This window comes from Triticum dicoccoides, chromosome 6A (genome assembly GCF_002162155.2).
Source record: "Triticum dicoccoides isolate Atlit2015 ecotype Zavitan chromosome 6A, WEW_v2.0, whole genome shotgun sequence".
NCBI classification, from domain to species: Eukaryota; Viridiplantae; Streptophyta; class Magnoliopsida; order Poales; family Poaceae; genus Triticum; species Triticum dicoccoides.
In genome coordinates, this window is record NC_041390.1 from 543,110,317 (window position 1) to 543,124,228 (window position 13,912).

The following is a 13,912-nucleotide window of genomic DNA, read 5'->3' on the forward strand; positions in this document are numbered from 1 at the left end:
GCCTGGCTCGCTCGCTCGCTCGCATGGCGCGCGAAGCATCATGCATGCGAGGTCGCCGACGTGCATCAGGCCGCGGCTCTAGACAGCGGCGACGGCCACTGCGAGGTGCCGCAGGCCGCCAAGATGCCAAGCATATGTACATCATTTACAGTTGGATTTGACAAATCCGCCCCTTCAAACACCCTTGGACGTGACCGGGCCCGTGGACGTGACCGGGCGCGTCTTCAGATACTGACCAGTCACGCCTCAAATTTGCTCCTTTATAACCGAGTCTTTTATATTTCAGTTCCTAGATCCATACAAATTATGAAAAATAAATCTACGTACTACAACACCCTAACGTTGTTGGTGCGGGGCGCCGGGTCGACAGACGCGTAGGAGGGCTCCTGCTCCTCCTCCTCGACCTCATCCATGTACGCAAGCATCTCCTCCTTCTCCGAGGTGTGCTCTGCCTTCATCTCCTGCCGTCGACGGCGTCTGGCCTCTGCATCCGACTGCGAGCGGAGGGAATCAAGGATGGCCTGCTACTCCGCCTGCAAATCTGTGTCCCTAACGTCCCCCACATCCTCCTCCGGCTCCTCCTCAACCTCATCCCCCTCCTCCTCTAAGTCCTCCTTCAGATCCACTACATCCGGAGGTAGCCCCGCGGCGATCTGGGTTCGCGCCTTGCCCAGATCTGCTCAAGGAGCCGCAGTCGGCGCTCCGGCGTTAGATATGATAGCTCTGTACCCGGCGGTGTAGAGCATGAATACTAGTGGTGGCGGATGTGAAGTGAAAAGTGGCGGTGTCAGTGGACGGGTGGGGCAAAATATGCACGGATAGGGTTTCGATGCCGGCGATCGGTTTAAATAGTCGGGCTTAGGCACTACGCGGTCCGCCGGAGCATCTCCACGTGACGCCCTCGATCCGACGGAGGAGACGAGTTTCGGACCACCGGGTTTTGGAGTCTTTTCCTGTGAGATCCCAGCGTCAATCCATCCAAACGCCCCATATTCACTTCAAATTTGAACTGAATATGAGGGATGCCGGTCAATCCGGATATTTGAGCCGAATTTGAGGCGCTCGGATATAGGTGCTCTTACCGGAAACAAGGCACGGCGGGGTGTAGCAGATGCGGATGCCATACCAGCGGACAACGGGACAAGAAGTCAATATGCCATCACGCGCGCGAGCTGAGCCAGCCAGAATGTCAGACGCACAGCTAGCTGGTACGTACATGCGGATCTGAGCAGCAACTAGCACATGCACACACAGATGGCATAACGTACACCGGCGGCGACGGCGGCGGCGACACCCGTGTAAATGCGGCGGGGGGCATAACCGGCGTGCTTGGACCATGCATGCCGGGCGATCGATGCGGCTATATTACGTGCAACGTACCACGTACGTACGGGGAACGGATCGGGAGGTCCCGCGCGCACGTACGTGGTTACGGTCTTACGGTACGGCGTCGGGACGTTATGCTGGTTCGCCCGGCATGAACGGTCTTATTATTCGCTCCCTAGCTTTAGCTACATCCTCCCCTGGTCCATGCATGCGGCATGCAGGACCGCGCGCGTCGCCCACGGCAAACAGGAAGAACGGATCTAGCCATCCATCATCGCAGGCTCAGCCTATCAGGGCACAGCGCCCACGGCCACGGCCGACCCCCCTTGTCGCCTCCCTCCCCGGAACGAATTCATGTGATCGGCAGAGCTGCCTGCCATTGTGATTTGCTTTGGCATTGGCCCGGAGCTTGACGAATAACGACGTAGGCAGTCGATCCAGGGAGTCGTGTCGGTTGATAACTTGATACTCCCTCCGTTCGGAATTACTTGTCTCGGAAATGGATGTATCTAGAACTAAAATACATCTAGATACATCTATTTCTACGACAAGTAATTTTGAACGGAGGGAGTACTATGGTGCAACTTTTCAACCGGCAATCTCTGATCGGCTGGGCTGGGGTACTGGGGTGGATAAACGCTTTTGTCCACGGGCTCCCGCTGGCCTCGCTAGCTTTTTCTCTCCTCTCCTTCTCGGGCGCTGGAGGCCGCGCTGGGGTGCTCTGGTTTCTCAAGTACCGTGCCCATGTGTTGCACTGCCTGTTGTGGCCGACTGGCTGGATGAGACGAGCATCGTGTCTTTGAAGTTTTTAACTTTCCTTGTATCTTATAAGGATGAGTGTATGTGGGCATCTGCGTTGTGCTGTGTTGAAAAAAAATCAATCTCTCGTTTTCAAGTTGTCTCGACCAGCCTTTCACAATTTCTTGAGAGTGGCTCCATCGACCCGACTTAATCCCTCAGGTCCTTTTCCCATTTGATAACCACCTTAATCAATTGTGCGGACCAATGGGACGCTAACAAGCCGACATGATCCCGCTAACCCTGACATATACTACTAGGTAGCCATGCCCCATGATGACGATATTATTATCGATAATGGGAAGTCCGGGCGTTCATCAGACGGTGCTTATGGAGTAATTAACGAACGACAAATCAAATCACGAGTGCGCCATCACTGCCAGTGCCATCTTTGACCTAGTTTATAGGCTTTCCTTCCCTACGAGCGTGTCTTGAGCAGCACACAACCTCCATACCATACGCGGCTAAACACGCAGCGACAGCAACACGCGCACAACAACGTACCCACGCCACCACAGTACACACCCAGGGTCGCTTCCGCTGCACACTAGCTAGCTTTTTTTAACACGGTATAGACACTCCCTGTAAGCTAAGCATCTCCGAGAGACTGGACCGATATATTTATAAAATCACCGTAGACAATTCGTAGTCGGCGAAAACGTCTTCTCCCGTTCTTACTAAACGCGCGTCGCCGAAATTTCTAAAATAATACATGATAAATACGAGTATCAAGATTTAAACTCTGATGAACCAAAGATACTACAGTGCACCTAACCATCCAACCACGGATTGGTTCGCCTGCACACTAGCTAGCTCGCCGATCTTCCCGTTCCTTCCGACATCGTCAACACCAGACACACCACCACGGCCGTGACACCAACGCCTGTTTGGCACGGGCGAGCTCCCAGCCGCTGCAATAGCCCGGCCCTCTTGCGTTGAGAGGGACGACTGGACCGGTGCTGCACCTCGTCGCTCTCCGACGCCCACCGGCAAGGCAACATGCGCGCCAAAAAGCCATGGCTGCCACATGACCGCCCTCGTTCACGCTCATTCATTGGCGATGGCAATGGCGCCTCCTTTTCTTTTTTCCCTTCGAAAGGGCGCTCACAGGTGGGTTCGAATAGTGGTGTGAGTGCTACTGCTTGGCAGTGTGTGATGTGGTGCCGGCAGACGTGTTTGCCAAGTGCGAGCTCGACCTACTGCTGGCTAGAGAGATCCACATCAATCGCTAGGTGGCTATGCCGGGGTGTGAAGTGTGATCGATATGGGAAGACCGCGGAACAGTGATCCCAGATACGTGGTACCGATGACACTGACAATAGCATTAGGTGCATGCATGGTATAGCTGCATGCCGACGGAAAAGGCAACATGAGAGTGTTTATTCAGAGGGCCAATAATCATTCTTTCCATAGAACCGCCACACTTAACAAATGGAATTTTGATACTCCCTCCGATTCACTTTTATAAGATGTTTGGAAATTTTAATATAGACTACATACGGACTAAAATAAGTGAACAAATACACTAAAATGTGCCTATCAGAAAAAAGGTACAATTGATATGGATAAGAGGAGTAACATCTATAAAAGTGAACAAATGGAGTATTAATTAAAGAGATACTACTAGTTAGAGAAAAATGCAAGACAGCTCACAGATAAATTTTAAAGACTTCCAAAATTTATAGGAATGTGTTGGACTACTTTCTACAAACAGCGTCGTTGAAAATTTACAATGTAAATGAATTGTAGTACTACTAGTTCGGGCAAGGATGTCACACGAGTATGTGTGTGTGACTGCACGCGGTATTGATATATGCACCCTAAAATTCCATAGAAATCATGCAACATATTTTTTTTTCTGAGGCAATGCAACAGATATATTTAATACTATAATACTATATATATTGTGTGGCCTATCAAATCAAACTAACAATGTCATTTATGGCACATGGAAACAAAACATGTGCTAAACACTAAGGGCCTCTTGATTCATAGCAAGGAAGAGTGGAAAACAACATAAACTGTGGTTTTGTTTGTTTGTGACACTATTCGCCCATTTGATTGAAAGGAATGTCATATGGTAAAGTGAGGAGAGTTTCATTTGGTTTGAGTTCCAAAGGAACAACAAAGGAATCGCAATCCACCCAACCCTCAACCACATTTCTATGCACAAAAAAGAAAAAGGCAAAATGCCACAAGTTTTTACACTGTGTTTTACCTATTCATACGAACCAAACACCAAAACCTGGAAATCCTCGTGTTTTCACAATCAAATACTTTGCACATGCAATCCTGCCCCCATGTATGTGTTTTTCCTATTCCCATTCTTCGGAATATTCCAAACAAAAGAAGCACCTACTGGGTCCTTTTATTTAATGAAATTTCATAGTTTCTTTTGGAGGATCTAGATCCCTAGGCATTTCCCCCTATGTAGACTGTCTGCGTCTTAGGATTGGGACCCTTAGGAAAATTCGTAGGGATCGCCTAGAACTCTATTTTGAAGGAATGTTTTAGCTGTTCAAACCTTTTACATTTCTTTTATTTTCTCCGCGAGGCTGAACACTTTTTGATCTCCTCCTGTAGGATTTAAGAGGACATGCCATTATAATTATGTTTTTTCCTATAACTTGTTTTAAAAATCCTGCAAATCAAAGAGACTAGAGTGTAGTAATATTTACTTTTGTTTTCCTTTGTACTGATGTTCATGTGTGATCTCCCCCCACCTTATATTCCAAACCTTGAGATTCCAACGCCCTCCCCTCCTCCTCTGCTCTTGTCCAGTCCTCACACTGACCAGTAACCACCTCGATGGCCTGATTAGCTCAACGGTTAATTAGCTGCTAATCACTCGGAAAAGCCGACGCTTTTAAATCCCCCGAGCACCTCCCCCCTCACCCTCTCCGCTATTCAAACACGCTGCCGTCCTCGCCCGAGCAAGACAACAAACAAACACCACGCGAAGCAAAGCAAAAGCGAAGCGGAGCGCTCCAACCCGAGCCCCGACACCGCGAGCGGCTAGGGTTCCCCACCGGACGGCATTGCGGCCGCCGGCGGTCCCGGGGGGCGCGCGATTTGGATGGTGGGCTGAGGCGCCGGGGCCCAGATCTGAGATGGCCGACGGCGGCGGCGGCTGCGAGGAGGGGAATGCGCCGGCGCACAGGGGCTCCGCGCGCAGGCGCGGGGCGGCGCAGCTGGGCCTCGACGCCGACGAGCTCCTCACGCTGATGCACGGCTCGGATCCCGTCAAGGTCGAGCTCAACCGGCTCGAGAACGAAGTCAGGGGTGAGTTGGTTCCTGGGTCCTGGCTCGCCGTAGCTCTGGCTCCCGCTCGTGTTCGGTGGATTGCCGCCGCCCTTCCGAATCTGACGGCGGAATGGTTGGTGCTTTTTGCGTGGTTTTAGATACGGATAGGGAGCTGGGCGAGGCGCAGGCGGAGATTAAGGCGCTGCGCCTGTCGGAGAGGGCGCGGGAGAAGGCCGTCGAGGAGGTAAATCCCCAAGCTTTGCTTCTGATTCTTGTCTTGTTTTTCTACGACCATTTCTTCCAGTTTCGAGCTTGGAATAGTGTCGGTGCAAGAGAATTCATAGCCAAATAGGAGAGTTTGGGGGCGTATTTGCTCGATGCGGAGGTGATTTTGGCCGAGTGTCAGGGCCAAGACAACAATCTTCCCCTTGTTTTTTGCTGGCCATTATTTTGTGGGATTCATGGACGCGGAGGGTTTTGTCTATCCATTGCGGCATGCTGAAACTCTGAAAGTTCAACACAAGCTTAATGTTTTACTCAACATGTTTATTTCCTGCTAGGTTGTGTTTTTTTGCTTTCTTTCTTTTTGGCTGATCTTATACTCCGGTTGTCTTGTTCATTGGGAGAGGTACTAGTGAATCAGAGTGTTATGGCCGTTCATGCAGGGCTATGAAGTCCCTGTCTTTTGCAGTAGTTTTTCAAGATATGTTTGAGCTAAACTAACTTAAAAAATGTGTCAGGTCGCCAGGATGGCAAGAGCTAAATAAAGCTGCCCCGGTCTTAGTTCATAGAATTGATTCCCATTACCCTTGTTCTGAAGCTGTACTTTTACAAGTGCTAACGTCTGTGGCACTCAAAGCTATTTTGATGCTGAGTGCTAATAGATATTTTGATGTTCAGTGCGTCAGTCCTGGTTGCAATTTATCTGGTGTGTAGTTTGCATGTTTGTTGAGCCTGCTCAGTGTCCACTCAGATTTCTTAGTATGCACAAGGGGTGAATATGATGTACAAATTGCTCTCGATTTGATGAGCAAACTGCAATAACCAATACTTGGAGGTATCAAGGATTCAACGCTAATTCGTTGATCCAATTTTCAGAATTCCTTAGGTGCTGCCACGAGACAAATATCCTGTCAGTGGAATTTAACTTCATCTTATTATTGTCATAATGTCAGGAAATCTCACAATCTTAGTCTTTAAAAAATGTATCATTTTGAAAACATGGATTTGAATACTCCCTCCAATCCATGTTAATTGACGCACATTAAGTTTGCGTCAATTAATATGGATTGGAGGGAGTATAAAATTTTAATTGGAGGCGTGTGAATTTATAATCGCTAGTTATTTGGATTTTTTAGTTTCCTTTTTTTTAAAGATTTGATGATGAAAAAATGACGATTACATGATTTCACCTAAATGATGGTTAATTTGGAGTAGGCATATATGTTTCCTATTATAATTTAGGTAATTTTACATCTTCAAGATGCTTGGATATTTAGTTCAAATAAATGATCTTTTGCGAAAATAGTATGTTGTTTTCTTACAGTTAATTTTGAAAATCGGGAGACATTTTATTATAACTTCAGAAGTATTGAACAGCTACAAATTTTGTAGAACTACAGAAATTTTGGCTGCTGGCTTGGGGGATCCCACATGACAGCTATGTATATCTTTCAGACTCCGTTTCATACAAACGAACTGATGGATGTGAGGTGTATTGAAACGTTTATGTAAAATTTCTTTGGAATGTAAACTTAAATGTTTACTTATATGATTTGTTATGAAATTTACTTGTTCTTTTAAGGTCCTTGATTCCTTTTTCCCCCTTTGCAACTCAACTTGCAGGCTTCTGAACAAATATGTATCCTATCCTAACATGCTTTTTAAATTGCCAAACGAAGTAGCTCCTGGAAAAGTGAGCGACCCAAGTTGTGTTGTTCAGATCAACTAAAGATCCTTTAACCGAGCCTTTTTTTTTCAGTTAGATATTGGTTGATCCTTAGTGCATCTCTGGTTGCTGTGTTTGCTTTAATGATGTGTCTGCCTTTTCTGTACCTGTTGGCCATGTTAGTGCTGTGTATTCTATTGCCCCTGCATTTGATCAACTGAGTCTGACTGTTTCTTCATAAATGAAGTAACTGGGCATGCTAAAAACGGGAAGTAAAATTTGAATCTGATTTGCGAAGCTTAGAATCTGTATCTGCTGAAGGTGATTGTGCCATTTTGTATGGCAGTATGAGATACCTAGGCATGAGCAATGAATGACATGTTGAGTAAAGCTTGTTTGTTTTGATATGTCAGATACTGCTTATTTGTCAAATGAAAGTTATCTTACTATGCTCATTTTTATTTGATAATAAGCTATCTGTGTGGCCCCCTTTTGACTATTTCTGATTGAAGTGTCCCTCAGGCAAATTTTAACCCAGTACTTAAAATCACTAAGGTTTGTTAAGATGACCTGACACACATACCAACACTAGCATCAATGCATATGTTACTTTTGCTTGTTGTCATAATGCAAATTGGAATGTTCCCTTGAACAGAACTAGGGAAAACCAAGCAAAAACATTTCAAGTTTTAAAGATCAATGTTTGTTCTCCGTTTGTCAACATGATTGCTGATTTGTTACATTGTGATGGCAGCTCACTGATGAATTGGAGAAGCTGGATGAGAAGCTCAAGTTGACAGAGTCTCTCCTCGATAGCAAAGTATATTCCCGACCTCTTTTAGCCCCCCTTCCCTCCCGACTGCTCCCTCATAAGCATTTGTTCTATTTTTGCAGAATCTAGAACTGAAAAAAACAAATGATGAGAAGAAAGCAGCTATGGCAGCCCAGTTTGCAGCAGAAGCAACACTGCGTAGAGTACATGCAGCCCAAAAGGATGATGATATGCCACCTATTGAAGCCATTCTTGCACCACTTGAAGCTGAGTTAAAGCTTGCTCGGCAAGAGGTATGCTGTGTTATCCACATCTCAACTCTCTTGTAGACTGATGAAATTGTCATATTTTTATCCTACTTTGCACCCAGCATATCCACGGATCCAAGCCCTTGTGTCCACTGGATGCATGTTTGGTATATAATTGACAAAAACTTAATTTGGTTCTTTTTAGATTGCAAAGCTCCAAGAGGACAACAGAGCATTAGATCGTTTGACAAAGCAAAAGGAGGCAGCACTGCTAGAAGCAGAAAGGACTGTACAAACTGCATTAGCAAAAGCTGCTATGGTTGATGACATGCAAAACAAGAACCAAGATCTGATGAAGCAAATCGAGATCTGCCAGGTATGAGATATCTTGTATTTTCCAAGCTTGTTGGGAGAAAACAACTCTGTCAAGTTATTCAAATATAGCTGCTCAAGTGGTTTCATCCCTGATTGCAGGAAGAAAATAAGATTTTGGATAGGTTGCACCGCCAAAAAGTTGCGGAAGTCGAAAAGCTTAGTCAAACAGTCAGAGAGCTTGAAGAGGCTGTCCTTGCTGGTGGTGCAGCTGCTAATGCTGTTAGAGATTACCAGCGGAAAGTCCAGGAAATGAATGTAACATACTACCATTCAACTGTTGTATTTTCTTTGAATCTTCATTGATTATTTATGCAAAAAGATGACCCATGCTATTTTGTGATCATGACACACCAGGAAGAAAGAAAAGTTCTTGACCGTGAACTTGCTCGAACAAAAGTTACAGCAAACAGGGTTGCTGTTGTAGTTGCAAATGAGTGGAAAGATGGCAATGACAAAGTAATGCCTGTTAAACAGTGGCTTGAAGAGCGCAGATTTCTGCAGGTAAGATGATTAAAGCTTTCTTTATTTACCGAGATACCCCGCGCGTTGCTGCGGAGTTGGACATATAGAGTATTAATCCAGTCCTTACGATTTAAATTATGTGAGACATTTCTGCATAAGCAAAAATGAATCTTAACATGAAAAGTTGTGCATGTCACATTAAATGCAATGTGATTCTAAACCCACTAAGAATGCACTAATGCATGTTGCATGGTAGAGTATTCTCATGCGTAGACCGGACAGATGGTAGTGGACCATGCTAGCAAATCTAATGGCTACAACAATTTTGATGATGTGGAAGCAATGACATTTAAAACCCATTAGAATGCACTAATGCATGTTGCATGGTAGAGGATTCTCATGCGTACATCGGACGGATGCTAGTGGATCAAGCTAGTAAATCTAACGCTACAACAATTTTGATGATCTCGAAGCGCATGTTGAGACAATTAGAAGTAGTGGGGCTCACTCTCTTAGGCATATAGGATTCAAGTTTCATGCAATGTTTTTTTTCCACCATATTCTGCAGGGTGAGATGCAGCAACTTCGTGACAAACTTGCTATTGCAGAACGAACGGCTCGATCGGAAGCTCAAGTAAAGGTAAAGATGTCTGTCATGTTGAATTTGAGCTACACTTTAAGACAAGTTCATCTTTTGTGGAATAATTTCTCATATATTCTCCGGACTCAGGAAAAGTATCAGTGGCGCCTAAAAGTTCTAGAAGATGGATTGAGGGGGCCGCCAAGTGGTTCTAGCCGTCCTCCTACAGAAGGAAGGAATACAAGTGGTGGATCTTCCCGTCGTCTATCACTAGGTGGAGCTGATAATATGTCCAAAGTCTCCCCGGTTGGTGCATTAATGAGGAGATCTCCATCTTTCAATTCGAGGCCCTCTCTTTCTACTGGCAGCAGCTTGGTCCTCAAGCACGCAAAAGGAACTTCAAGGTCTTTCGATGGTGGTACGAGGTCTTTAGACAGGGGAAAGGTCCTTGTGAATGGACCTCATTTACTCAATAGATCTACAGATGCTGTTGGGGACTGCGAGACTACTGATAGCTGGAAGGCTAGTGGAGAAGAGAAAAATACTGAAACCACAAATAGTGATTCAACTGATATGGTATCTGGTGTACTCTATGACATGCTGCAGAAGGAGGTAGTTTCATTGAGAAAGGCATGCCATGAGAAAGACCAAAGTCTAAAGGACAAGGATGATGCAATTGAGGTATGATGCTTGAGGTTCTGCTTCTTGCATTTTGAGGAGACGCCGTGCTACAATGCTTTTTTACTTACCCCCTCATTTACAGATGTTAGCGAAGAAAGTAGACACCTTAACCAAAGCCATGGAAGTGGAGGCTAAAAAGATGAGGAGAGAGGTAGCTGCTATGGAGAAAGAAGTTTCTGCTATGCGCCTTGAGAAGGAACAAGAGAACAAGGCCAAGCGTCTTGGTAGTTTGAGAGGACCTGGCACAGTTTCTCAGGCACTTCCCGGAAGGTACACCAAGAATGCCTTACATTTTGAGAACTTGATCTCTTCACATATACCTCCAACACAGATTTTTTTTGTTTAAACTTCAAGTTTGTTATCTGCCCTACAACTCCAAGTATTGTTAACTTGAATTACTCATCATGTTTCCATCAGTACTGCTTAATGACTTTAGGGACCACCTTAGCCTAGGATGGTTCCTCAATCATGGGATCCCACGATTTTTTGTTGCGATAGCCCCCTCATATTTTTAGATGACTTGTACTTGTGAGGGATGAGATGGTGATGGGCCAACTGGTCCTGCTCAAACCAATCAAGTTCTATCTTAATGCATTAAATTGCTGCCCCCTGCATGGTTTCTGAGGAAAAAACAAGCGAGTTAGGTTCGGAGTTTGGATCAGATGTTTCATTCACCGTTTGGCTCCTCAAACCAAACCTTACAAAGTATCATTAGGTGGATTGAGTTGCCTTTATTAGGCTCAACAAATAATGCCTTGTCTAACCATTTGCTTGCTTGTAACCATTGAGCACTGACCCTCCTAATCTTGCTGACATCATTTTCTTAAATATTACTCCCTCCGTTCACAAATATAAGATGTTTTGGATATTTCCAATATGGACTACATACAGATTGAAATGAGTGAACAAACACACTAAAACATGTCTATATATATCCGATTCAGAAAAAAGTTGGACCATCTTATATTTGTGAACGGAGGTAGTAGTTGTTAATGCTACTCCCTCCGTTCACTATTATAAGATGTTCTAACTCTTTTCTAAATTGAATATATGTAGACTCGTTTTAGTGTGTTTGTTCACTCATTTTAGTCCGTATGTAGCCCATATTGAAATACCAAAAACATCTTATAATAGTGAACGGAGGGAGTAGTAGTTATTGCAAACATTATCTGGCACAAAACTAGCATTAGGGCCCGTTTGGAAGAACAGCTTTGGTATTTAGTGTGAACTTGACTGAGGGGGTGTTTGTTTCCAAGGACTTTTTTGTGTAGGGACTAGAAAAAGTCCCTCTTAGAGACTTTTTTACCAAACGGGAGGGACTTTTTAGGGACTAAACTAGGCATTTGGGACTAAATGAAGAAGACTCTCAAGGAGAGTCTTTTTGGGACTTTTCCAACAATGCCCCTTCATGCACCCATTGGCCCGCCACCCCATGATGTTGTTTGATTGTTATTTTTCTATATACTAGGGGCAACATGGTCATTTAATAACCTCTAGGAAGGACTGGGACTTAGTCTCTGGAAACAAACAGGGAGGGACTTTTTAGAGACTAGGGACTTTTTAGTTGGGACTAGAAAAAGTCCTAGGACTAGAACCAAGCACCACCTGAAATACCAAAAGTTTACCAAGAAATGGTACTCAGTACCATTCTTCAAAACAGCTAAAGTTTTACCTATTGTTTTTTAGTACTACATAGCCTATGCTTATTTTTGTTGCCCAGATACTATCTTTTCACCGAGACACACCTTACTAATTCACCTTCCATTTTGTTGCTTTGTTGCAGAAGTGCACCACGTGGCGGGTTGTCGCGCAAAACATCCAATGACGCATCGCACCTCTAACACCAGGCAGCATGAAATTCTTTGATAGGTTCTGTTTTACCTTCGTGTCCCCCAATTAATTTTGTGATTGAGATTAGCACAGATGACCCTGTGATACCTAGATTGGGGAAAAGAGTAGGCTTTGCATCATCTGACACCGACTCGCTGTAATGTAGTGGTGAAGGTGTAGTAAACCCTTCGGGTAAGGCTTACTTGACCTTGCGGCACGCTCTCATTTTGTCAAGGCAGTGCGCGTTGTGGTTGTATAGGCTGGAGGAAGACCGACCCCGCGTCTTCGTGGATCTTCTCTTCTCCCCATCTGTAATTTTTTAGCTAGTGTGGTTTCTTTTTACTTGTCCGGGTTGTGGTTTGTGAATATCATTTGTACCCTGCTGTGGTCACCGTCTCTACTATTCGTTTGTTTGTTGTTGCTGGGCTGTAGTTGTTCTTGGAATCAAAGGTGTCTTGCTTGAGGAGCTGAATCAAAGGTGTCACTAGCATGACACCGCTAGTGATCTGCTACACCCATCGGGTAAATAGGAAATGTGGCGAGTTCATTCTGTGTTTTGGTGTTGTGTGGTGCCTACTTGGACCGGGAGCACGTTTCTCTGTCCTAGCATGGCAGGCAGCATCTGTAGGCCGATTCGATTTCCACTACGGTTGTCCTCCGGCTCTGTACCCAGTTCAAGTTAACGGTCCAGCCAGTGAGACTCGAGTGGAGTCCTCCCCGCTGGAATCTGTAGTGGCCCTGGCTGCGTCGCTTTGCTTCCGTGGATTGTTGTTTGGCCCTTTTCGTTGTCGACCTTCCATTCGTCGAGGGACATGCCCTCTCACCATGTTCGATTCTTTGGCTGGTAGAGACCATGATTTCCCGTCCAAGTGCCGAATCCCTTCTACTTGGGGCATCTCAAATGCGGATCATCAAAGCACCAGCAAATGCCTCGGGCTGCCCGGACGCTTTTAGCCATCTAACACGGGTCACCAAATCGGTCTTGACTGGTTTGAAATGTTGCATCCAGGCCCCAAATCGAAGGGCGCTCCGAGGGACACTTTTAGGAGAGCAACTAGTTAACAAGCGCTCCTTCGGGAGCCTCGGAACGATCAGCGTCACTTGGCGCGCTCTCAGCCATTCGCCACGTGTCGCGTTTTGAACGCTCCTTTCAGATTTTGTTTTTTTTTTCCGCACGTGTTTTCGGCTTTTTAAACGGCGTTTTTCGGTTTTTTTCGACTTTTGGTTTTCCCCCGGTCTTTTTTAGCTTTTCGATTAAAAAAATTCCAATTTTTTTTCACGAAAAAATGTGTTTTTTTATTTCGTGAAAGTCACGGTTTTTCTTCCGCGAGAGGCACGGTTGTGCTTTAGCGAGAGTCACGGCCGTGCCTATCGGAAACGAAAAAAAACGTGTTTTCTGTTTTTTTTCTTTCGCGAGAGTCACGATTTTGCTTTCGCGAGAGGCACAGTTGTGCTTTCGCGAGTCACGGCCGTGCCTCTCGGAAAGGGAAAAACAAGACGCGTTTTCTATTTTTTTTCGTTCGTGAGAGTCACGGTTTTGCTTCCGCGAGAGGCACGGTTGTGCTTACGCGAAAGTCACGGCCGTGCCTCTCGGAAAGGGGAAAAAATACGCGTTTTCTGTTTTTTTTTCTTTCACGAGAGTCACGGTTTTGCTTTCGCGAGAGGCACAGTTGTACTTTCGCGAGAGTCACGGCCGTGCCTCTTGGAAA

General features: G+C 45.5%; 1 protein-coding gene across 1 annotated transcript; it reads left to right on the forward strand.

The window, feature by feature from the left end:
• Positions 1-5,026: 5,026 nt before the first annotated feature.
• LOC119317799 (microtubule-associated protein 70-2-like) lies at positions 5,027-12,631 on the forward strand. Its single transcript, XM_037592293.1, has 11 exons — positions 5,027-5,406; positions 5,526-5,611; positions 8,010-8,075; positions 8,150-8,320; positions 8,481-8,651; positions 8,750-8,905; positions 9,005-9,151; positions 9,681-9,752; positions 9,843-10,373; positions 10,456-10,643; positions 12,157-12,631. The coding sequence occupies exons 1-11, from the start codon at positions 5,235-5,237 to the stop codon at positions 12,212-12,214; spliced, it is 1,818 nt and encodes a 605-aa protein (XP_037448190.1). The 5' UTR covers positions 5,027-5,234; the 3' UTR covers positions 12,215-12,631.
• The last annotated feature ends 1,281 nt before the right edge of the window (positions 12,632-13,912 follow it).

What these genes read in the sequence shown, in the direction of transcription:
- LOC119317799 (XM_037592293.1), top strand. Translation starts at nt 5,235, where the DNA reads ATGGCCGACGGCGGCGGCGGCTGCGAGGAGGGGAATGCGCCGGCGCAC. An exon ending in TAAAGCTTGCTCGGCAAGAG is followed by an intron (nt 8,321 to 8,480) that starts GTATGCTGTGTT and finishes GGTTCTTTTTAG; the next exon opens with ATTGCAAAGCTCCAAGAGGA. An exon ending in AGCAAATCGAGATCTGCCAG is followed by an intron (nt 8,652 to 8,749) that starts GTATGAGATATC and finishes CCCTGATTGCAG; the next exon opens with GAAGAAAATAAGATTTTGGA.